The sequence below is a fragment of the Lissotriton vulgaris genome, chromosome 8, assembly GCF_964263255.1.
Source record: "Lissotriton vulgaris chromosome 8, aLisVul1.2, whole genome shotgun sequence".
Lineage (NCBI taxonomy): Eukaryota > Metazoa > Chordata > Amphibia > Caudata > Salamandridae > Lissotriton > Lissotriton vulgaris.
In genome coordinates, this window is record NC_141696.1 from 1,410,173,570 (window position 1) to 1,410,195,950 (window position 22,381).

The 22,381-nt window shown below is 47.2% G+C and overlaps 1 protein-coding gene across 1 annotated transcript in view; it reads right to left on the minus strand.

The window, feature by feature from the left end:
- Positions 1-22,381, minus strand: part of BRWD1 (bromodomain and WD repeat domain containing 1) — a 2,503,800-nt gene that overhangs the window by 2,255,335 nt on the left and 226,084 nt on the right. The window contains exon 10 of the mRNA XM_086935423.1: positions 2,384-2,454. Within this exon, the coding sequence (XP_086791549.1) occupies positions 2,384-2,454 (71 nt within the window). The remainder of the gene's footprint in view (positions 1-2,383; positions 2,455-22,381) is intronic.

Below are 22,381 nucleotides of genomic sequence, written 5' to 3' on the forward strand. Positions count from 1 at the left end.
CTGATGGCTACGACCTCATCTCTGGTTGATTTTGCTAGATCTCTTACTTCGTCTAGCCTGTTCAGTATCATGTCGATGGCATCACCTTTTTCCTGTCTGCCTTTAAGAGGACTTGACTGATCAGCCTTGAGTCTCTTGAGGCTCTTCGCGTGCTCCTTGTCCCCCATAGTGTTACTGGAAATGGGGTCGTTCGCTAGGCAGATAGCGCTAGGCAGATATACAATTCCCACAGACAGTATGCACTTGGGCTGTAGTGCAGTAGCAGAACTGTGCGCTCACTGAGTAGTCACATCGCCGCCATTTTTAGGGAGTGAACGTTGTTGGTTTCTGACCTGGCACCCTATTTATAATAGCAAATAAGCAGATAACGCATAAATACAATTCCACAGTTGGTATGCGCTTGGGTTGTAGCTTCGGTAGTAGCTCGGGTCGTAGCATGGGTTGTAGAGCGGTATCAGAGCTATATGCACACTGCGTACTCACTGTGCCGCCATTTTAGGTTACACCAAGACTGTTGTTGGTTTCTGACCTGGCACCCTGTTTTGAATCAGGATCTACCATGTGCAGTGACTTTTGTCTGCAAACTGCTTTATTGAGGTGGCTGCCGGCGTTTTGAGACTTGCAGCATGTGTGGCAAGTATTTGTTGTGTTCCTTTTATTTCCTTTTATTTCCTACTGTTTCCCACTGGTTCCTACTGCCCCTTTTGCTTCCTATTGCTCCCTATTGCTTCTCTTTGCTGTCTCCAATGCTGTCATCGCGTGAAGCCAAATGCCAAAAAGAAAGGACCATTGTGTGAAAGGGACCAATGCATTGTATGAAAGGGACCAATGTCATAGACAAATTTCGCTGTGCTCAGTCTTGCATTATGTGTAGGAAGCGCCCGCCATTTTAAGGGAGTGTGCCAGCCCTCGTATTCTGGTTCGATTTATATGCTCCTCGTGTTGGTCAGTTTGTCTGGCCCATTTCCATATTCTTTTCGGCGCCGCTTAAGCATATTATTACTGGCTGGCTTGGAGATTAGTTTTAATATGCGCACGATCTACCTCGCGAGCTGTTACAGACTCGGAGGGTCGCGCCCACCATTTTGGCTCCGTTCCCGTTCCCTGTGCTGATTCCGGAGTGCCGATGAGCAGTAGGGCAGTAGGGGCAGTCTGTACTCACGGTTCCTGTATTGCTTCGCGCTTCATGCTGCGAGCCTGCAATCTTTTTTTTCCTCCGCCAGCCCCGCCAGGACCGCCGAAGCCGCCGAAGCCGTTGTCGAGGCTGCCGCCCTGATCACGCGCCAGTTGCGGTCACGGCGTTGAATCCACAATTGGAGCACTTGTCGGGGGACCCCACACCTTCAAGTTGGTTCCATGTGTGCCCCTTACTTTCCGATCTGCTATTTGGTTATCAGATGTAGCTGTAGCCTGGTTAAAGGGGTTCCAGTCCCTTGCTCGGTAGTTCGCCACGGGAGGAGATACGCTCTAAGCTGCCATCTTCCTCGGCGTCCAAACCACGCCCCCCCCCCCCCCCCTTCTAATGAATCTTAAAATGTCAAAACAGACTGCAGCCAGTCTCCTCAACTGGGCCTCAAACAGCAATTTGTCGTCCAGCCAGATTACGAGATTACTGATGGCTGCTTTAGGCAGAGGTCCAAGGTTGTATGTTTAACACTCCATAGTCCAGCAGTTTGGATTGTTTCCTATCACGACTTCCGTTTTTACACGGTTAAGTTTTATGCAGAAGTTAGTCATCTACTTGGCAACTTCTATGAAGCATGGCTTTAGCTGCGCTGCTTTTGAATGCTGTTCTGCAGCCAGGGAGATGACCAACTTGGTGTTGTCTGAATTTGAGACCAAAGCCAGACCAAAAGACTGAAGACCATCTGCTAAAGGACCACCGTGAGGGTCAAACTCAGAGTTGCCAATTATGCTTCTGCTGTGGGGCCCACAACCTTTTTTCTTCACACCTACTGCTGCTGAATAGCTTCCCTTAGTTTGTCGCATGCATCATATGGTAGAGGTATTTACATTTTAACCAGGATTTTTCAGCAGTCTGAATAACACCTTGCAAGCTTCTTTAATCTACATCTATACAGTTGTGCTGCCAACCCACATCTTTCAGTGAAAGATATGCTCTGATGCTTCAACCTATGAAACTCAAGTATGGAGTAGTGTGGGACACAAATGAACAGTTCATGATAACAATTCCTTATACGAGTAAGAAACAGACATTTTTTCACATGAAAGCAAAAGCAGAGCCAATTACTATTTTGTTGTCACTAACAGCCGAATATGAATATTGGGGTGCAAGCAACATACATTAAGTTCAAACATTCAAGAGACTATTGTGCACAAAATGAACATATCAACTAACGAGTACCATTATAAAAAAACTTACCAACACTAAAAGACGAGCACAGCATTTGAACCCCAGGTCTTGGTCTTTCAGTGAATTTCAAAGGCCTAGTGCTTTGAAGAGGGGAAAAAGAGAAGCTATAACGTATAAAGTGATTAAAGTTTAACAATTCAATTACATACAAGAGCATTTTGTTTTGTAAATATGTTTAATTGAGATTTTGTACAATTTAAAGATTATGGATACAAGTGTTCATTTATTATTATTTATTTATTATTAAAGGTTTTTGTAGAGCGCGTAGTAACCCTTGAGCATCCCAGCGCTTGAACCTGAATTCCGGAGGGTACGGCAGCGGAAGGGGAGAGAATCATGGAAAAAGAAGGGTTTTTAGAGCCTTCCTAAACTGAAGGTTAGGTTCGGTTCTTAGTCTCCGGGGGAGACTGTTCCACTGTTTGGCCGTGTGAACCGAAAAGCGGCGTCCTCCAGACCGAGCTTTCCTTACTCTGGGGACTGTGATGAGGTTCTCTCCGCTTGATCGGAGGTCTCTTGTCGCTTTGTAGGGGGAGATGAATTCTTTGAGGATGGGTGGACCTTTGTTGTGGAGGGTTTTGTGGGCCAGACAAAGGGCTTTGAAAGCAACCCTTTCTCTGACTGGGAGCCAGTGGAGGAGCTTCAGGGCTGGCTTTGCCGAGGATCTGGCAGGAGTGTGGGTAAGTAGTCGGGCAGCGGCGTTTTGAATTCTCTGCAGCGTGTTGAATGTGGCTTCAGGGGCACCCAGGTAGACTGCGTTGCTGTAGTCTAGCCTCGCCAGGATGAGGCCCTGGATCAATAGTTTCCGGGAGGTGACAGGGAGCGGAGGAAAGACCTTCCTGCAGGCCCTAAGGAGACCAAAGCATATCCCTGCCGTCTTTTTGGCCTGCGTTCTGAAGCTCAGATCTTTTTCGAGCCAAACGCCGAGGCTCTTAACCTCCTCCTTGGGTGCAGGGGGGTCACCTAGACAGTCGGGCCAGGGCGGCCGGGAGGCTCCTTATGTCCGAGCAGTAGGATCGTCCAGCCAGATTTATGGTATTAACATGAACAAAAAGGAGGAAACTACCCTCACAACCCATTACACGTTAGATGCTTTGTTCCCGTAGACTTATCTCAGTAAATATTTTGATGACATTCATGTGGTCCTATTGTCTCCACAATGTAGGAAGTGCCCCTTTTTGCAAGGCTGATGCACTTTGACTGAGTGTGCCCTGGGTTACTGCCAACCAGGTACCCAGGGCCTATGTTCTTTCCCTAAGACTGTACTGTTACAAAACCCAATTGGCAAAACTCTGGCCAGATGCAAGTCCCTTCTAAATGGTACCAAAGGTAACCAGGTCACTGTGACCAGGGAAGGTCTCTAAGGGCTGCAGCACTTTTTGTGTCACCCTTAGAGGCCTTGTACTTTAACACACACACACACACACACACACACACTGCCATTGCAGGTTGCGTGTTTTGGTGAAGAGCAAAGCGAAGAATCGACATGGTAAACATCCCTGTTTGCCATGGCTACAATCCACTGCCCTGGCATAGGTAAGCCACACTTCTAGCTAGGTGTACTATACCAGTGGTGAGGGTACAGGTGCAGGATCCCTGTACCCATACAGTGTTTAAGTCTATTCATAGACACAGTAAGTGCAGTAAAGCCATAAAGAGTATATGGTATGGGAGTTTGTCATTATGAACTCTAGAGCACCATAATAGCTTTACTGAAAAATGGGAAGTCTGGTATCAAACTTCTCAACACAATAAACCCACACTGATGCAGTGTGGGATTTAATGAAAAATGCACTCAGAGGGCATCTTAGAGATACCACCTGAAAAACGACTGAACCGAATATGCTACTTACCAGTATGAATCTGTTCTTGGCATGTAGGGCTGCTGACATTCATATCTGTGCATAGATCGCCGCCTAGTGTTGGGTCCAGGTGATTGCACATTGTTGTTCTGGAAGAGTCTTCGAAGTATCACAAGATAGGTGGCTCCTCCCCTGGACTACAGTGCGCATGGGCATCGACTCCATCCCCAGATTGTTTTTAGCCATTGTGGCCAAGATGGAGTGAAACTCAGTGAATGATGACCATGCTATGAGTATATGTGAATACTGCAGCTGCTACAGGCGCCGGGGAGGAGGGCGGGCGATATGAATGTCAGCAGCCCTACATGCCAAGAACAGATGCATACTGGTAAGTAGCATATTCGGTTCGAGGCATGTGGGCTGCTGAATTCATATCTGTGCATAGAATACATAGCAGTCCCTCCATTAGCGGCGGCCGCCCGTGCCAGCTGCAGCAGTTTGGAAAAGTGTCTTGAGAACAGCCTGCCCTACAGCTGCCTGCTGTTTGGAGTGCACATCAACACAGTAATGCTTAGTAAATGTGTGTGTGGTAGACCATGTGGCTGCTCTACATATGTCTTCCAAAGGAATGTTTCCAAGGAATGCCATAGAGGCCTACAACTTTCTGGTGGAGTGGGCTCTTGGCGGAATGGTAAGAGAGCGTTTTGCTTTTATATAGCAGATCTGGATACATTTAACGATCCACCTAGCAATACCAGCCTTGGAAATAGGGTTACCTTTGTGGTGTGGTGCAAAGGCGACAGAGTTGCATAGTTTTTCTAAAATCCTTGGTCCTACCAATGTAATACATTAGGGCCCGTTTAACGTCAAGGGTATGGAGCATCCGCTCCGCCAGTGACTCAGGATTTTGAAAGAAAACAGGTAATTCGATTGTTTGGTTGATGTGGAACTGAGACACAACCTTGGGTAGAAACTTAGGGTTAGTGCGAAGCACCACCCTGTTGGAATGAATTTGGATAAATGGCTCTTGGATTGTGAGGGCTTGCAATTCACTAACCCTCCGTAGCGATGTAATTGCTATGAGGAAAGCCACTTTCCATGTCAAGAACTGAATCTCGCAGGAATGCAGTGGATCAAAGGGAGGACCCATCAGCCTGGTAAGGACCACATTGAGGTTCCACTCAGGAGCTGGTGGAGTCCGTGGCGGAATGACTCGTTTGAGGCCTTCCAGAAAAGCCTTGATGGCAGGTACCCTGAAGAGGGAGAGGTGCTGCCTATTTTGGAGATAAGCGGCCATTGCAGACAGATGAATGCGAATGGAAGCATAGGCCAGATTACACTTGTACAGATGGAAAAGGTAACAGATGATGTTCTGAATAGAAGCATCCAGTGGGTTAATGTTGTGGTCTGCACAATAAATGACAAACCGCTTCCATTTTGCCGCATAGCAGGCTCTAGTGGGGGGCTTCCTCGCCTCCCGAATGATGTCCATACAGTCGGAAGGTAAGTGCAGGTAGCCAAACTCTAGGACTTCAGGAGCCAGATCGCCAGGTTGAGCTGTTGCGGATCTGGGTGCTGAATGCCGCCATGGCTCTGCGTCAGAAGGCTGGGTGTGAGATGTAGCTTCTGATGCGGCACCACGGACAGTTCTAGAAACGTGGTGTACCATGGTTGGCGAGCCCACGTTGGAGCAACCAGGATGAGAGTCATCGAGTGCTGCCTGAGCTTGCGTGCCACCAGCGTAATCAGAGGTGCTGGGGGAAAAGCGTACGCAATTTGCCTGACCAGTTCATCCATATCGCATTGCCCTGCCACTGTGGGTGTGGGAACCTGGCGGCGAAGCTTTGGCATTTTGCGTTCTCCTTTGTGGCGAACAGGTCTATCTCTGGATGACCCCACCTTCGGAAGTACGGCTGGAGTACTGATTGATGTATCTCCCACTCGTGCATCTGGTGGCTGTGCCTGCTGAGCAGGTCCGCCATCTGATTGTCCTTGCCCGGGAGATGCTCTGCCATGAGGAAGATGTTCCTCTGAATGGCCCACTTCCACATGCTCTGAGCCAGATGAGACAGCTGCGGAGAGTGTGTGCCTCCCTGCTTTTGAATGTAGTACATCGCCGGCATGTTGTCCGTCCGGATCAACACGACCTTGTTGCACAGATGTACTTTGAAGGCTTTTAGTGCCATGAAGATCGCCATCAGTTCCAGAACATTGATGTGCATCTTCCTTTGCTGTGGTGTCCATAGTCCCTGCACAGTGTAATGGAGTACATGAGCTCCCCATCCCTGGAGAGAAGCGTCCGTTGTCAGGATGATCTGTGGCACAGGCTCTTGGAACGGTTGCCCCTTGCAAAGGTTTCGTGGATTCCACCAATGCAGAGAGTTGTATGCCCGACCGCTCACCAACACTCTGTCTTTCAACTGCCCGTGAGCCTGAGTCCACTGACGTGCTAAGCACTCCTGAAGCGGACGCATATGTAGTCTCGCGTGCGGGACTATGGAGATGCAGGAGGCCATCATGCCTATCAACTGCATGAACACTCGCGCTGGAAGCGAGTGTTGGGGTTTGAATCGTTGTATCAGCGATTGAATGCTGCTGACCCTCACTGAATTTGGCTGTGCAGTGGCTGCCAGAGTGTTTATTGTCGCACCCAGATACTGCTGTATGTGGGCGGGCTGGAGGTGGGACTTTGGGTAATTCAGTGAGAATCCCAGATCGTGAAGGAGGTGAATGGTGTGGGACATGTGAGCGGCACACTGCAGGGCCGACTTCGCTTGGATGAGCCAGTCGTCCAGATAAGGGTAGACGTGAATGTTTTGTCTCCTTAGGTGCGCCGCCACTGTCGCGAGGCTCTTCGTAAACACCCTGGGTGCCGTGGTGACCCCGAAAGGCAAAACCTTGAACTGGTAGTGCTGGTTTTGGATGGTGAACCGGAGGTATTTTTTGTGTGACGGGTGCAGCGGAATGTGAAAATACGCATCCTTTAGGTCTAAAGTTGCGAGAAAATCCCCCTGACTGAGCAACGGGAGCACCTGCTGCAGGGTCAGCATATGGAAGTGCTCCGATAGGATGTACTGGTTGAGGGGTCTGAGGTCCAGTATGGGTCTGAGGGACCCGTCCTTTTTTGGTATCAAGAAGTACAGGGAGTAAACTCCTGTGCCTCTTTCCTGAACAGGCACGAGCTCTATTGCCCCTTTTTGCAGCATGACGAGGACCTCCTGCTGCAATAAGTGCAAATGCTCGGCTGACATAGGACGGTGTCTTGGGGGTATGTTGGGTGGAGTGGATGTTAACTTTACAAAATAACCGTGCTGTACTAGTTGTCTGACCCACCTGTCTGTGGTGATGGTTCTCCAGACCGGCAGGAACTGCTGAAGTCTCCCCCCGACCGGTGTTGTGTGGTCGGGGGGTAGTGACAAGGCGTCACTGTTTGCTGGTGGCAGAGGATCTGGAGTTGTTGTTTCCACGACCCCTGCCCTTGGCGCCGTTTCCACGATATCCACCTCGACTCTTGTTGGTGTATGTGGACTGTGTGCTGCCTTTGTAGTATTGTGTTGTTTTGGAGAGCTGCCTCTGGAAACTCCTCTAGTGCTTGAGCGACGAAAAGACCCACCCCTGAACTGCTGGGACTGTAAGGCACCCATGGACTTAGCAGTTTCTGTGTCCTTCTTAATCTTTTCTAAGGTGGTGTCAACCTCTGGGGCAAACAGGTGATCTGGATTCACTGTTTGATTAAGGATGGTGGTCTGTATCTCCGGCTTAAATCCGGAGATTCTCAGCAAGGCATGTCGTCTCAGCATAACACTAGTGTTGAGCGCTCTGGCTGCGGTGTCAGCCGCGTCCAGTGCACACTTAATCGAAGCATTAGAGATCAGCTTCCCCTCTTGAATAAGCATCTCAGCTGCCTCCTTGTATTCATCTGGCAGGTGTTGCAACAGGGTCTCTAGTGTGTCATAGTGTGCCCTGTCATACCTCGCTAGAAGCGCTTGTGTATTGGAAATGCGCCAGATATTGGCAGCTTGTGCTGCCACCCTTTTTCCCTGATGCCTCAAAGACCTTAGATTCCTTGTCTGGGGGAGGAGCATCACCCGTTCTCTGAGAATTAGCCCTCTTCCGGGCATTCGAGACGACAAGAGAGTCCAGAGGCAACTGTCCTTGAATATAGGTAGGATCCGTAGGCGCTGGCTTATACTTTTTCTCAATCCTAGGGTTTATCACCCTTGCTCTGGTAGGCTCTTTAAAGATCTCTCCAGCATGTTTTAAGACACCTTTTAACATAGGTAGAGTTTTGACAGTCCTTTCCCAGACTGAAAAGGTATCAAAAAGGAAATCGACGTCAATAGGGTCAGCATGGAGCTGGACGTTGTGATTTTTAGCTGCCCGTTCAATGAGGGCATTGAATGCTGCAGAGTCCTCTGTAGGAGACGTCTTCACAGAGTAGAGTTGAGTGTCTTGTCCAGAATGAGGGTCACCTGGGTCAGCACCAGCGGCCCAGGGTTCATTGGTATCATCAGGGTCTGTATAGACAGGATAGTTGTACTCATCCTCATCATCGCCCTCCCCAGCGTCCACATCAGAGTAAGTGGGCGAGACATCTCGAGTCTGTGGAGAAATTGGTTCCACCAGGACAGGAGTGGAAGCAGAGTCCTTCTTTTTCTTTAGGGGAATCTTGTAGGACTCCATTGGTTGTTCCGGGGCAATTTTCCGCTTGTGGAGGGAAAGTCTGCCCGTTTCGGCATCAATAAAATGTTCATGTTGTTTATCCACCGTAGATTGTCGATGCTTCAGGGTGGACACCCCCGTCGATGACTTCGGCATGGTAAGATCTTGGGTTAGGCCCAGTGGTGATCCCTCGACCTGAGCCTTATGAATCGGTACGAAACCAGTGTCCGAGCGAGGTCGCTCTTCGTCCGAGCTATCCTCCATGGCCCCAAAGGCCCCGTCGTCGTCCCCTACCTCGTCGACGACTTCTTCAGCTTCGAACATTTCTGCGTCCGCATCGTAGTCGTAGTCGACGTCCGACGCGGGATTCGACAGTTGTCACCGATGTCCCCGGCAACTTCTTCCTCGACATCCCCAGCATCGAAAATGTCCGTAGGCGCCGGTGCAGTGTGCTGGGCCTCCTGGCGCGCAGCGCTTCGATGCTTAAGCGTCTTCTTGGACCTGAAGCGGGAACAAGCCATGCAACTGGCTTCATCGTGGTCCGGCGACAGACACTTGTTGCACACCGGGTGGACGTCGATGTGGGGATACTTCGAGTTGCAGACGGGACATCTTTTGAAGGGACTTCGTTCCATGACGAACAGTCGATAGGGTCTGAGGCGTCGACTGGGCCCTCCGCGTCGAAAGCACGCGGGAGATGGAATCCGGCTCGGAACCAAGCTTGAAAAAACTATCTGAGGATGGAGTCGATGCCCATGCGCACTGTAGTCCAGGGGAGGAGCCACCTATCTCGTGATACTTCGAAGACTCTTCCAGGACAACAATGTGCGATCATCCGGACCCAACACTAGGCGGCGATCTATGCACAGATATGAATTCAGCAGCCCACATGCCTCGAACACTGCATTACTTACCTTTATTCAGGAAATGTCAAAGTGTGGTATCTAGATATACCACACTGAGTAAAAAAAGTAATCTGAAAAGTAGCTAAAACAGTAATCCTAATAAAAACTGAAAAACAATTACAACAGTAATTGAAAAGTCATTTTTACTGATGACTTACCTGTAAACCAACCAATTGCATTCTATTGAATTTCGAGTGTATTCAACTGCATTATTCTTGCAAAGTATTATTTCACTTACCTGCATCGGGCCTGGCTTGGTTCAAGAAATAAAATACAACTAATTAATATTTTTAGACAAATAAATTGGTTTGAGTTCAGTCTTTGAGTGCGAGACATCATTTCTTGCCTGAGTGTGTATAATAAATGCTTAACACTATCCTCAGATAAAGCCTTACTGCTCACCCACACTACCACAAATAGATAGTAAGGTATTATCTTTAGCCTCTGCCTACCTTTGGGGATCCACTGGACTGTGCACAATATACCTTACTTCGGTATAGTATATACAGAACCAGCTTCCTGCACAAGGCTATTTCCAGGTGCAGTCACACTATTGCATGTCACTGTTAAAGACTTTTCTTAATCAAACAATTTCAGTGCCCTCAATGTAAGGAGATAGGACTGTTCTCCCCATTCTTCTGCCATGCACAACAGCATCAGTTGCCAGATCCTTATAAGATTGCCTTTGTCCATGTGGCCAATAATGTTTTCCAAAGACATGGTTTCCCAAATGTGTCCACACAACTTAAGCCATTTCGGGCTAACGTTCTTTGCAAATTTGGCAATTGTCTTCCTCGCTATATGCAAACGATGAAAAGCTAATCGCCAGTTACTCAACATTCCCCCCTCCAAGTCTATCAGATGTAGGTCCTGAATCATTATGCCCATCAGCTGGAATTGAGACATCCTTTATTTATTTTATGGGAGCCAACATTTTCAAAATTCCTGTTTCTTGGGACCGTCCCACTACACATGTAAAGGATCACCCACCTGGCCACAGCCCCTCCAACACTTAATCGTAACTGTTTAAGGGAACATCTTGTGTAGCTTATCAGGCATTCAATATCATTTGTCATGATCTTTAATGCTGATTCTCTATAACGTACACATATATATATCCATGGCTGTTACCAACTTTTACAGGCTTATGTAACGTTGCAGTGCCTTAGACCATATATGCATATACAACAAGGAGGGTGATGATTGTGGGGAGAATAACAATTCGTAAACATCCGAAATCCATCCCTTCATCCCATGGTATATGGTGAGTAGTTGTTGCCCTTGTGAAAGCAGCCATTACAGAACCCAATGGTGAATCTGCTGGTAGTTAAATCTTTCCTTTCAGGGTGGTTATGTTTTTCTACAGTTAACAAATTATCTATTTGCTCCATATAAATACATGTTCGCTATCATGCAGCAGTCCCCTGCTCTGCAGTGCAGTTGGCAGTCCTAGAGCTGATGTAAATTCTGGATTATCTAGTATGGGAGTAGACGGAGAGGAGAATACCTTAAGGACATGTCGGAGGTCCATTGTGTTCCAGACTTCTGCCTGCTAGTGATCTGGCTACAATATGCTTTTAAAAGATCTTTCTATTATTGCCCTGTCCATGTGGAACCAGTGTTTAGTTGGCTCCCTCTTAGACTATCCACTTGTAATTCACAGTTGCACTGCCTTATATTAATTGTGAATGTGTGGAAGCCTTGATCTCCTTTTTCTCTTGGTGTAATATTTTCCTAGCTCCTCTTAGGGCTTTATAACTAATGTATAAAGTTGTGTGCAATAATTCTTAAGTAGGTGAGCTTTCTTTTTCGGTTCATAAGTAAGAGTTCTCATTGCTGTCTGTAGGGCCAATGTATTGTCTATGTATTGAACAGCTTTGAGTTTATTCGCCAGTATACAGTGGGTCTTCTCTCCCACATTGTAAACCCTGCTTTTAATAAACAATAGTGTTTTTTTAGCCTCTTTTAACTGAAGGATGTGGAGTTTATCTCTTATACTCATAAGATCTTTCAGATCTGTTCTAGATCCCGAGTGTGTGTTCATATTATCAGATTCAATTATTTTTCTTATTTGTGGTATGTTAGAGCCTTTTCTCTTTAAGCGGATGTTGCTAACACGATTAACTTTACACTACAAACCGCTTTTAGGAAATCCCAATAGGTGTTAGGTGGTGTATATTTTATTTTGGTCGGAGGCCATATAACAATGTTTATTATTTTACGTAAATTATTTTATATTGCTATTGTTGGCAGATCATGTCATAGTGAGATCAAGAGTGTCTTCTACAAGCTATTAAGACTTTCAAGTCTTCATTAAACATTTTTCAAGAGTAAAACAAAGAGAACATAAAAGCAAACTGCAATTATATTTCACCAGTGGGAGAACAGACAGCTAGAGAGCCAGCAGCCATGATGGCTGCCTAATCTGCAAGTTCGGACGGCCTGTGCCTACTCCTTGGCCACTACAATGGGTGAAAACAAGACCCTCATCATAACCCTACATCACTGGATGTGCTGTACAACTGACGGCAGAGCGGGACACATCCTCACCGGGATTCCTGGTGATGCCTTCCTTTACGGCCTTGCTGCCCTGGCATGTGAAATTGTAGGACTGGTGTGTGTGCAGCCCCCTGGTTTCCACCAGGCAGGTCGCCTGCCCGGTTAGTGCCTTGCGAAGACCCTAGCCTGAATTGCTTCAGCGCCCTGCTATAATACTGCGCAGCTATCTGCCCGGCGGCGTTTCCTCTTAGCTCTAGGACTCTATTTTGTGATTATTCCCCAGAATGGGTAAGACTGATTATAGGCAAGCCATACTCCATTTTGACAAGGGGCCCTCTGACATGGAATGAGTCAGGAAGTCGCCTTACCCTCCATCAACATGCATGATGAGAGTATTGTTGCAATACTTAAAGAAGTGAAGAGGAGTCTGAGATCCAGTAACAACAAAATAGACACCCTCACTCAAGGACTGGACAGGTTTCAGGAACAATTCGACTGGCATGATACAAGGCTTACACAAGGAGAGACGAAAGTCTCGGATACACAACACCAAGCGGATTGTAAGTTATCTTTGCTCATGAGTGACCTGAAAGCTATAAATTAAGATCTGGAAGGTAGATCGTTCGAAAATAATGTCCAGTTAATGGTCTCCCTGAATCAGCCCCAGATAACAATATGAAAATCTTTATGGGGAATTACTAGATGAACTAGCCGCAATAAGTGCTCAAATGTCCTCATCGTGGAGAGAGAGAGAGCACTGGATCCTAGCTCCAACACCCAAGCCTGCCCAACATCCAACACCTAACATTGCGAGACTCCTTAACCACAGGGGACCTAATACCGAGACTAAATAGAGCGTCTCCTGATTTACAAAATAAAGGTTCGCTAGTGTCTTTCTATTCAGCCTTTACTCCGGCAGATCAGGAGACACAGTGCTCTTTCACAGAGGTCAAAAGACTCCTTAAATCCAAAGCAGTAAAATACTTTATGTTGTTCCCAGCCAAACTACGCTTCGAATACAATGGAAAAGCTTTTTTAAATTGTATTTCTTTAATACACATCCTAAGGCAGCACTTGAATTTTTGTAGCTAAATATGATACCCAGGAAAACTATATCACAAGAAAAAACTATTCCAGGTTCCATCAGAAGTGGCAGGTTGCAACGGCATCTGCTCTTAGTGACAATGATTAACTTGTCCTGCCTGCTTCTCATTGGCTCACACTCCATTTCTATGTGAGTCGAATGATTATGTGCTCTCCTGGCCTGACGGTGTCGACTGCCAGGGGGCAGCAAGCAACTTTATTGTTTGCTTCCTCAAGGTCTTCAGGCCATCGCCCGACAGTCTGAACACGACTTTGAATCGTGGTCGCGTTCAAGACACCACAGACATACGCGGGGGGATCGGTGACCAATATCATGCGGGAACAAACCCTGCATGATTTAAAACCTGTCTTCATTGAAGACATCCCTCGTACACGAAGTCGAATCTCAAAAATATCTACAAAAAGTCAACAAAAAGCGGCAGAGGGGTAGCTCTTCCTGGATCGGCGCGGAAAGAAAAGAAGTGACGTCAGCGTGCCTGAGTGGAGCTTATATAGGCACCAATCGTCATAATCAACGCTACAGACGCGATCACCCGGAGCCTAATGGAGCCACCCAATGTCGCGCGCAAGGGGCATTGCTCAGCAAGTTTCCGGATCCAGCCCGACGCCTGGAAAATTCAAAGGTAAGGAATCAAAGGTAAGGAACCAAAGGTAAGGAATCAAAGGTAAGAGTCTATATTAGATACACTAATTTATACACATTTGAAACTATGTGTACTGAAATATTTGCTAAAATTGTTCAAACAAACTGCATAATTCTGTAACACCGCACTTTGAGATTTTTCATTGTAGGCTGTCTACTACATCACTGTGCAATGGGGGCAAGGTAAAATGGTTCACTTTCAACAGTTATGGGAGCTAAGCCTTGGGCCTTACCATGTTCGCTTGTCCCCCCGCACGTGGAATTCATTCATGTGGTCTAGATTTACCCCATGTTCTGTATCTTTGTCTGTTATTAGGGATGGGGTACTCGCCGACATTTGGGGTTGGTGTGGGAGGTGGAAGGGAAGAGTTTCTTTACTATTGTTCCTGTTTTACTTTTGTTCTACCATAGTCATCAAAATGGATACTAACGAGCCACTGCCAGTGGCACCAAGACTCTCTTGGTCGCTTTGGATGCTAGCAGTGTGGCCAGCTATGACTATCTTATATGTGATCCCCTATGGTGAACTTTGTTACCTGGAATGTTTGTGGTGTGAACAACCCTATCAAGGCTCCCATGTGCTCGCATACCTTGAGCAGCGCAAGAAAGATATAGCTATGCTACAGGAGGCTCATTGCCCCTCGATGGATACTCCCACCTTTGCAGTGGCTTAGTGTCACATCGCTTTTTTCCTCCTCCTCCACCTACTCTCGAGGAGTTGATGACCTTCATTAGGAAAGATCTCAATTTCATACTAATAGAACATATTAAAGACATGGCAGGCATGACAGTCATTGTTGCTAGCATGTTGGAGGGTTGACTATTATTCCTTGTGAGTGTATATAGTCCACTTCTTGATGACCCAGACTATTTTCTTATGAGGTCTTACGCTTATACTTTAAATAAAAGGACTGACAAAGGATTTGGGGAGGGGGATATTATTGGGCATTCCCTACTTCCATCGATAGGGCTTCTGAAAGGACACAACCCACACCACAAACCTGCACTGCACCTACTCATATAATGCACTTTACAAAACTGGAATGGTGTCTTCTCCATCACCATATACAGGAAGCACCTTGCATGTGCATTCTACAGAACTGTCGCTGAGGATACCTTCTCCTGCTCCCAGAACTACTCTGGTGCCTTCTTCCGAGGTCTTCTTCACTTCGGTAGACTTTCGGCAAATCTTTCTTGATTCACGGCAACTATTTCTTTCCAATTGTATGAGAGCCTTTGGCGTGCATCCATACCCAACTGCAGCAAAAAAAAGAATCTGAGGATGGCAACCAAGGGAGGAAGCTTCCGGAGGAAGCACGACTATGTCAAAAGTGGACACTAAATAGAGGTACGTCGACCCCCACCAACATAAAAAAACAAATAGTAGAAGGACAAATGTTTTTTAGGAGAATTCCGAACTCAACTACTAGATGGTAGAATAATGCACATCATATGAATCCTGAAAAGATCCACGCTGCAAAAGGAAAATGCTACTTACCAGTATGCATCTGTTCCTGGTATGTAGAGCTGCAGATTCTCACACTTAGCATTAGATAGCCATCTGGTGTTGGGCTCGGATGCTTGCAGGTTGTTGTCTTGGAAGACGTCTTTGTAGTCACGAGATAGGTGACTCCTCCCTTAGACCTCCCTTAGACAATAGTGCGCATGGGCATCGACTCCATCTTCGCCATGATGGGATATTGGAGTTAGTAGAAAGAAAAAAGATGTCCATGTGTGTGTATCGAGGTAAGACAGAACTGGAACAGATACAGGTCTTGGGAGGCGAGTGGGCGGGTGAGAATCTGCAGCTCTACATGCCAAGAACAGATGCATACTGGTAAGTCGCATTTTCCGTTCGAGGCATATGAGCTGCAGATCTCACACTTAGAATAGATTATACAGCAGTATCTCCCTTAGCGGTGGTCACCTGTATCTGTTGCAGTAGTTTGAAAGAGAGTTTTGAGGACAGCTTGGCCTACAGAGCTTGCTGCTTGGCTTGCACATCAACACAATAGTGTTTAGTGAAGGTGTCTTCTAGGGGAATGTTCCCTAGGAAAGCCATAGAGACTACTAGCTTGTGTGTGGAGTGCGCTCTAGGAGGAATTGTTAATGTGCATTTTGCTTTTTGATACCATATTTGGACACATTTTACAATCCACCTGGCAATACCAACTTTAGAGATGGGATTGCTTTTATGTGGTGGGGAGAAAGCTACAAACAATTGTTTTGTGAAAGGATTTAGTTCTGTCAATGTAATAAAGAAAGGCTCTTAACATCTTCTTTGTGTATAGCTCTTTCTGCTACAGAGTCTGGGTTTTGAAAAAACACTGGCAACTCCACTGATTGATTAAGATGAAATGGAGTGATTACTTTAGAAAGAAAGTTTAGGTTTGTTCTGAGGACCACTTTGTTTCGATGTAATTGTAAAAATGGTTCCTGTATAGTGAAAGCTTGTATCTCACTTACTCTTCTAAGAGGTAATGGCAACTAGGAAAGCGGTTTTCCATGTGAGGAACTGTGGTTCGCATTTGTGTAAAGGTTCAAATGTGGGTCCCGTGAGCCTGGTAAGAACAATATTTAGGTTCCACCCTGGAGAGGGTGGTAACTTAGGAGGAATGATTCGTTTCAGTCATTCCATAAATGCTTTAATTGCAGGGACTCTAAATAGTGACAAGTATTGTCTGTTTTGTAAGTACGCAGCAAGTGCAGCAAGATGTAAACGTATAGATGAGTATGCTAGATTACATCTTTGTAAATGCAGTAGATGGCAAATGATATTGTGGATGGAAGCATCCAGTGGATCAATAGGATTATTGGTGCAGTAAATGGCAAACCTTTTCCATTTTGCAGCATAGCAAGCTATAGTAGTAGGTCGTCTGGCGTCATTAATGATGTTCATACAGTCTGGTGGCAGGTTAAAGTAACCAAACTAAGACTTCCGGAGCCAGATCGCTAGATTCACCTGACCTGAATCTGGATGTCGGATCTCTCCATGGTTCTGCGTTAACAGGGATGGGGACAGGCACAGTCTTTGGTGAGGAACTAGGGAGAGTTCTAGCAGCGTTGTGAACCACAGTTGGCGTGCCCATGTGGGAGCTACTAAGATTAGTTTGAGAGACTGTTGTAGGAACTTGCGTACCACTAGTGGGATTAGTGAGAGTGGCGGAAAGGCGTATGCAAATCTGCCTGACCAGTTCATCCATATCGGGTGTGGAAACCTGGCGGCGAAGGTTGGGCATTTTGCGTTGTCGTGTGTTGGAAACAGATCTAGGTTTTGTTGGCCCCACTTGTGGAAAAATGGTAGAAGAACTTGTGGATGTAGTTCCCATTCGTGAATTTGTTGTGTTTGTTGACTTAACAGATCTGCAATCTGATTGTGAACTCCTGGCGGGTGCTCGGCCAGTAGATATATTTTTGGTGGAATGGCCCATCTCCTAATGTTCTGTGCAAGCTGGGACAGTTGCAGAGAATGTGTGCCTCCTTGTTTTTGTATATAGTACATGGCCGTCATGTTGTTCGTCCGGATCAAGACCGCTTTGTTCTGTGCATGTACTTAGAAAGATTTTAGTGCTAGCAATATTGCTAGTAGCTCTAGGTGATTGATGTGGAGCACTCTTTGTTGAGGGGGCCATCTGCCCTGAGTTGTATGTCCGAGGAGATGGGCTCCCCATCCTGTGAGTGATGCGTCTGTTGCGAGTACTATCTGTGGAACAGGTTCGAGGAACAGCCGCCCTTTGGACAAACTTTTGGTGCTCCACCACTGCAGAGAGCGATGTGTGCCGCTGTCCACCAACACCAGATCTGTAAGTTGTCCTTGAGCCTGATTCCACTGTTGTGCTAGACATTCCTGCAACTGACGCATTTGAAGTCTTGCATATGGTACAATAAAAATGCAAGATGTCATCATGTCTATGAGTTGCATGAACACTCTGGGAGAGAGTGTTGGTCTTGAAATTTTGTGACTAAGGCTTGAATGCTCGCTATCCTGGCTGGACTGGGATATGCTGGAGCTGTAGAGGTGTTTATTGTGGCCACCAGATATTGGTGATTATGAGCGGGCTGGAGATGCAACTTGGTGTAGTTGATCGTGAACCCAAAGTTGCATAAAGTCTGAATGGTTTGATGAGTGTGTTGAACACACTGATTGAATGACCTGGTTTTTATTAGCCAGTCGTCTACATATAGGAAGACAAGGATGTGTTGTCTTCTGAGATGTGCTGCTACTACTGCAAGACAACACAGAAGGGTCTTGGCTCTTTACACAGCGAGGCTGAGCCAGCCTAAATTAAACAAACAGCACTGCTGCCAGCGCTACTTTGTCAACACATTCTTTCGGCCCTCGGTGGGTTGCTGTGTTGTGTACTTTTCTTCAGTTCTCTTTGCCAAAGCGCCAGGACACTCCTTGGAGTAGCCGTGCGCTATAAAAGAGACCCCCTATAACACAACATAACATAACACTCTGGATGCAGTTGTAAAGTCGAATGGAAATACTCTGAATTGATAGTGTTGTCCGTCCACCACAAACCTTAGATATCTTCTGTGAGAAGGATGTATGAGAATGTGGAAGTAGGCATCTTTGAGATCTAGTGTGGCAAGCAAGTCGCCTTGTTGCAGCAGCGGGAGCACTTGTTGTAGAGTGATCATGTGAAAATGATCTGAGCCCGAGTTCGAGTATTGGAGGTCTGTCTTTTTAGGTCGAGCATGAGCATTGAAGGTGTCTGCTTCAGACCTATGGTGGCCCATATTTAGGAATGTGGACAGCTATCAGACGCGCGCTTTGACAATGTCAGATTTCACCTCGGGAGCGCGCGTCTGAGCTGCGCTTGCGCGGTGCAAAGCCCTTGCTCTCACACAGACACAGGCAGCCCCCACCCCTCTGCATGCACGCACGCACACACACACAGGCGCGCGCATGCACACGCCGGCACACGGCACACATACAGGCACACGGCACACTATCCCCCGCCTCGCATTCTCTCTCAATCACACACAGTCACGCATGCGCACACACATTCCCTCGCGCACACACGCACACACGCGCGCGCACACACCCCCCCCCCCCCTTCCCTCCCCCACAGGCATACACACAGGCACGCACGGACTTCACATCAGCCCTGAGCCCCACTCACCGACTGCGCTCTTCCGGCGGGGCTCGTCTCGCGCTCCGCTCCTCACAGCGCGGCGCGTCTCCTCTTCTAAATCGGGGCTCCCTCAGGTCAGAGGAGCCCCGCAACAGGCACCACACTCCTCCTTCTCCCCGGCCCCCTCCTGGGGACCCGGGCTACCCCGGACCGGCAGGGCGCTCCATGCTCGCGGATTGGCCAAGAGCTTCCGGGTCGCCGCGGGCAGCGCGGCGGCACCCTATAATATGAACTTGTTTTTTATTCTCTGGAAGAAGTGGGTTGTGCATGACTTCGCGTTGTGTACAAGTTAAACACTCAGCAGGAAGATATTTCATTCCTTTGTAGTGCAACATTTACATTTCAACGGCAGTTGAGTCTGGTTGCTATTTTTTGTTTTTCGTCTGGTGATGTACACACATTTTAAAGGAGAAAATCATACGAATTCTACTGTTATAAAGAGTAACTTCTACCAATGCATGTTATAGGAAAGAAATAATTTTGGAAACAACCTTGCTTTGACTATTTAAAAATTGCTTCCACTGAAAGACCTTTCCCACGTGTCGTGTCACGTGATCGTTTCTGGGCACTGCGGCCGGTCCCGGGCACTGCTCCTCTCCTAGCAGCCACTCCGTGGGTGCGTCTGGTTTCAAATGCAGCTCTTCATTGGACTTTGGCGCTGTGCTTGCACAAGAGCTGTCTCCTCGCAGACGAGAGGCCTCCTGCAGCAGCTGGTGAGCCCCAGACTTCAAACATCAATCATTTACCTGAAGACGCCCGTATCCTGGGTCTTTTAGAAACCCCATTCTACCCCTGTGGTCCAGGCAGTGCTTAATTTAAGAATGTTTACCCACCCCCCCCCCCATTGATGCCTGAGTGAGGTACCCCTACACGCCCTCTGCTGCCCTGAAGCCCAGCTCCCCGGTCCACTCACCGAAAGTGATCTGTGTGCCAGTTACCCCAAGCCTCGAGTCTAGGCGCTTTCTCGAGCTACATCCGGCTAGATTCCTGCAAAGTCCGTGCGAGGATTGTATGATAGTGCATGTACTGCAGTGAGAGCTGTGCGTCCTTTGCACCCAGGGCATTAAGTGGGACGAAAAAACGAGGGGGGGGGTGGGCTTGTAAGGTAGGTGACGCTCTGAGTGCAGCTCCTGCTATTGTGATCGATGCTGGATGCTACACGGTGTGTCTGAGTCGCAGCGGCCGTCACGGGTCATTCTTAGCGCTCTCTGCCGGGGATTAATGCATGCTCACATGCTTTCTGCACTTTAAGTGCTGTTTCAATGCACTCTGCTTGTTAAAATGTCTTCCCTTTTTATTGTGAGTAGGGTGTAGGATCCATAGTGCACTGCGAGGGGCTACTATTCTCCGTAGCACCCCACAGTGTCTCAGTTAGGGCTGCGTGCCAATTTGGTTTCAGTTCGGCTCCAGGGGCCCTCACACTGGATCTTGATGTTTGCGCAAGATTTCCTTCTTCGTTAGCGGCGTCCGAATATTCTCACATTTTCCGATGACCGATTATGCGATGTATTGACTTGTGTGGACTGCCATTCCTCTTTTATTCAGTGATGTTGTGCCACTAGGTGTGGAACCGGAGAACTACACTGCCAGCTTCTCCTAGTCACCCTCACACCCTCACTCACCCTCACAGCCTCACTCACCCTCACAACCCCTCACCCTCACAACCCTCACATACCCTCACATCACCCCACCCTCTCACATCCTCGCACACTCACACCATCACACACTCACCCTCACACCATCAAACCCACACTCACCCTCACACCATCACACACTCACCCTCACACAATCAAAGCCTCACTCATCCTCACACACCCTCACACCTCCTCGGCCACACACCCTCAATCACCCCCCTTCACCCTCACCCCCTCACCCTCACACACCCCCTCACCCTCACACCCCCCCTCACCCTCACACACCCCCTCACCCTCACACACCCCTTCACCCCCACACACCCCTTCACCCTCACACTCACCCTCACACACACACACACCCTCACCCCCTCTCACCCTCACCCACCCTCACTCACCCTCACTCACCCTCACTCACCCTCACCCTCCCTCTCACCCTCAAAAACCCTCTCACATCCTCACCCCGCATCACTCATTCGCCACCACAACATCAATCTGTGCAACCATTCAACAACTAGTTCAAATATGTTCTCTCAATGTTTCAAGCTTTATTACAAATGTAACAAAAAGATGTTAATATTTCACTTCTGTTCTAGGAGTTTTGTAACAATAAAAGACACAGAACATAATCTTCACAAGTTATTTACAAAAGTTTAAGCTATTGCCATTATAAATTATAATACCTTTTATTTAAGTATTAATTATGTAAAAAAAAAAGTTAAAAGCCATTGTTATTTGTAATATCAATACATGTAAGTCACGTAAATATAACACATATTGCATTACAAGTGCTATATGTGTCACATTTGCAAAAATTATAACTATTGGCATTGTAAATGACAAAGCTATTAATTTAGCTATTTTCAAAAACAAAACCCAACTAAAAAATTTGTCATTTACAATTCCAATAGCTCAAACTTTCCTAATGCGAGACCTATTGCATTGCAAATGCTTGTTTGGGTATTAGGAAGTACAGCGAGTAAACCCCTGTTCCTTGATGTTGTAATGGAACAATCTCTACTGCGTTCTTTTGAAGCAATGAGAGACCCTCTTGTTTTAGTAGCGTAAGATGTTCTGTGGACATGGGACGCGGCCTGGGTGGTGTATGTGGAGGGGTAGCTGTAAGTTCTAGGCAGTAACCATACTGGATAATTTGTCTCATACAAATGTCTGTTGTGATGGAGTTCCAGACAGGTAGGAACTGTGCTAATCTCGTCCCGACTGGAGTGGGATGTTGTGGGGGGAGCGGAAGGAAGTCACTGTTTTGTGGGAGAGGTACGATTGGTGTTATTACCTCTACCTCTTCCTTTATTATTGTTTCCTCTGTATCCGCCTCTAAAATAGCCTCAATTGGGGGATGTTTGTGTAGTGACTTTAAAGTAAGAGGAGTTGTCTACTCCAATTTGTTTGGAGGCTCCTCTGTAAAAGTAGCAAAGAAAGGAGCCTCGTGTTTTTGGGGACTGTAAAGCTCCCATGGATTTGGCAGTCTGTGTCTTTTTTTCATTTTTTCTAGTGCAGTGTCCACAGCCGGGCCAAATAGCTGTTGTTGGTTGAACGGCTGGTTGAGGATAGTGGTCTGGACCTCCTGCTTGAAATCTGAGATGCGGAGCCAGGCATGCCGCC